The sequence below is a fragment of the Ascaphus truei genome, chromosome 3 (genome assembly GCF_040206685.1).
Source record: "Ascaphus truei isolate aAscTru1 chromosome 3, aAscTru1.hap1, whole genome shotgun sequence".
NCBI classification, from domain to species: domain Eukaryota; kingdom Metazoa; phylum Chordata; class Amphibia; order Anura; family Ascaphidae; genus Ascaphus; species Ascaphus truei.
Genome location: NC_134485.1, coordinates 167,669,507 through 167,671,849, shown reverse-complemented (window position 1 = coordinate 167,671,849; position 2,343 = coordinate 167,669,507). Strand labels below are relative to the sequence as shown.

The following is a 2,343-nucleotide window of genomic DNA, read 5'->3' as shown; positions in this document are numbered from 1 at the left end:
GTATTTGTGTGTCTATGGCGGCATCATCATCATCATCATCATCATCATAATCCTCATCATCATGTTCTACAAATAAATGTACACATTATTAAATGGCATGTTAATCTCTGCTGTGTTACTATGTAATTCTACTGTGTCATAAGTAACAACTAACATGTTTCCATACGTTTTATAACCTCACATTAAAAACTACCTTGACTTAAGAATAATGTTTGGACTCAGTATGAAATATGAGTGAATGAAAACTTGCTGTAAATTCACAACTCCTACATGATAGTTAACATCACTAACACAATACATGTTGCCTTACACTTCATTTTCACTGACACTAAGTAATCCTATTTAAAGAAGATGTGCAAAACAAATAATGAACATGACAACATAACATATAGAAGAGCACATATTATATGGCCACCAACTGATACACTCACCTTCTAGGTGTGTTGAGCTGGCTGACCCAGGTGAAGACACTTGTTCCGTCTCAGGTGACACATGTCCTTCAGGGGCAACTATATATAACAATAACATAAGTTTTACATTTACATGTGTAAATATTGAACAAACAGTTATTGTATGTTCTGTATTTATGAGTACCTAACAGCATCATTTCCTTAACCCAAAATGTGTGTGTGAAAGTGAACATAAATAGTTGTAATAACAATGTACATGCCTGTGTACTTAGAACTTTTGAGTTCCCTAACATAAAACATACTATGTTTCTGCAGTAATGCGTGAGGATAAATAGATTAAATTTGAACATAAAAATCATATGTTGTGTAGTGATATCAGTATCATAATGTACATAACTATCATGAGATGACCATTCACAATGGTTATCATGAAGGTGGTCATATTGCAAAAACTGTTGTTTTTGGTAGAGGATATGTGTGGTACATTAATAGAAGATGTGGCACACCTGAATGTGGCTGTCACTCAACAAGACAACACATGCAGTGTGTGATAATGTGTTGTTGATAGTAGTTCAACTATAGATATGAGTGAACTAATGTGTGACGTACGCTTTGATAAGTAATGAGTTGTTGGGGCATTTAGTAGCTAAAGTGTAGCTTTCAAATGAGTGTGATTAACTTCAGTTGTGCTAGTCAGGTTGTTATAACGGTATTCCCTTCCCCAAAAAGCCTAATCAGCCACACCTTTCAATTACTTGAAACAGGTGAAAATGGTGTGAACTAAGTTGACCCTAAAATGAGCCTGTAATTTGTGTGTGTGCTGAACCCCACCCCCTCTGTTGAAGTGTATGCTGTGATGAGATATTAATTGCAGCTGCTTTAACACAATGGTAGATGAGCTAAATAGTCGTGTGCAGTTTTAAAGTTATGAAAACAATGACATAACATATGATACGTGTGCCTCATTATGCTGTCTGTATATGAGTTAAAGCAAAAATGGACCTTTTCATAAACAACTATAGATGTGTTAGTGCAAGTGATGTGTGTAGGCAGTTGCATGCAATATATTTGATGCATGCTTAAAATAGGCAGTAATGTCATGTTTGTCGGAGTAAAATAAATAAAATACACAATAATATTATACATATTTATGTCTGTACCTGTAGCTAGGAATAATTTCTCATTAACATGTGTTACACATGTGTACTACCCTGTTGTTCCCCATCTTCGCCCACCATCAATTGCTTCCACTGCACGTGCTATATTAGTTACTGCTTTTAGTAGGACTACAACATATATGTTTATTTTGAGATATATATATATATACAGAATCAGACATATATATATATAGATGCAGGTATGCTTATATTGTGAAGACAGTATAAAAAGCAGTGTAAATATGCAAAATAACTGTAAGCAACGACACGTCTAGTACAGTAATATTTCTCACCTGGTGGAAATTGTGAGGGATAAATTCCAATATCACGGTCACCAGGTAAGCCTTCCACGACGACGGGAAGTAATTTTGCCCGAAGCAGCTCCTCCAATGGAGTTAATATCAGACGTTGTGGTGTCGGCCCACCTCCAGTGCCAGTAGCATGCACGCGTTGGTCTTGTATTTTCTTTTTCAATTTTGACCTAATATCATCAAATCTTTTCCGACAATGATACTTGTCCCTGACACTATTCCCACACGCATTGACACCAATGACTATTGTGTCCCACATTTATTTTTTGCTTGATGAACTTGTCCGCCCTTGAAAAAAATACAAAATATATGAGGTTAATTAATAATAATAGAAGCACCAGTTTCCTACACTGCTAGCTGTTCCAAGAGATAGCAAACATGCTGTTTTAGGTGTAATATGTGAAGCACATGAGCATTCACTACTAAACCTATACATGTAAGCAAGGTTGCATTAATATTGTATGC

At 35.6% G+C, this 2,343-nt stretch overlaps 1 protein-coding gene across 1 annotated transcript in view; it reads right to left on the bottom strand.

The window, feature by feature from the left end:
• Positions 1-2,137, bottom strand: part of LOC142490683 (uncharacterized) — a 3,258-nt gene extending 1,121 nt beyond the window's left edge. Inside the window, exons 1-3 of the mRNA XM_075593103.1 lie at positions 1,861-2,137; positions 432-509; positions 1-66 (exon numbers count right to left, since the gene is read on the bottom strand). The exon at positions 1-66 is cut by the window's left edge and continues 780 nt beyond it. Of these exons, the coding sequence (XP_075449218.1) occupies positions 1-66; positions 432-509; positions 1,861-2,137 (421 nt within the window). The remainder of the gene's footprint in view (positions 67-431; positions 510-1,860) is intronic.
• Positions 2,138-2,343: the final 206 nt, after the last annotated feature.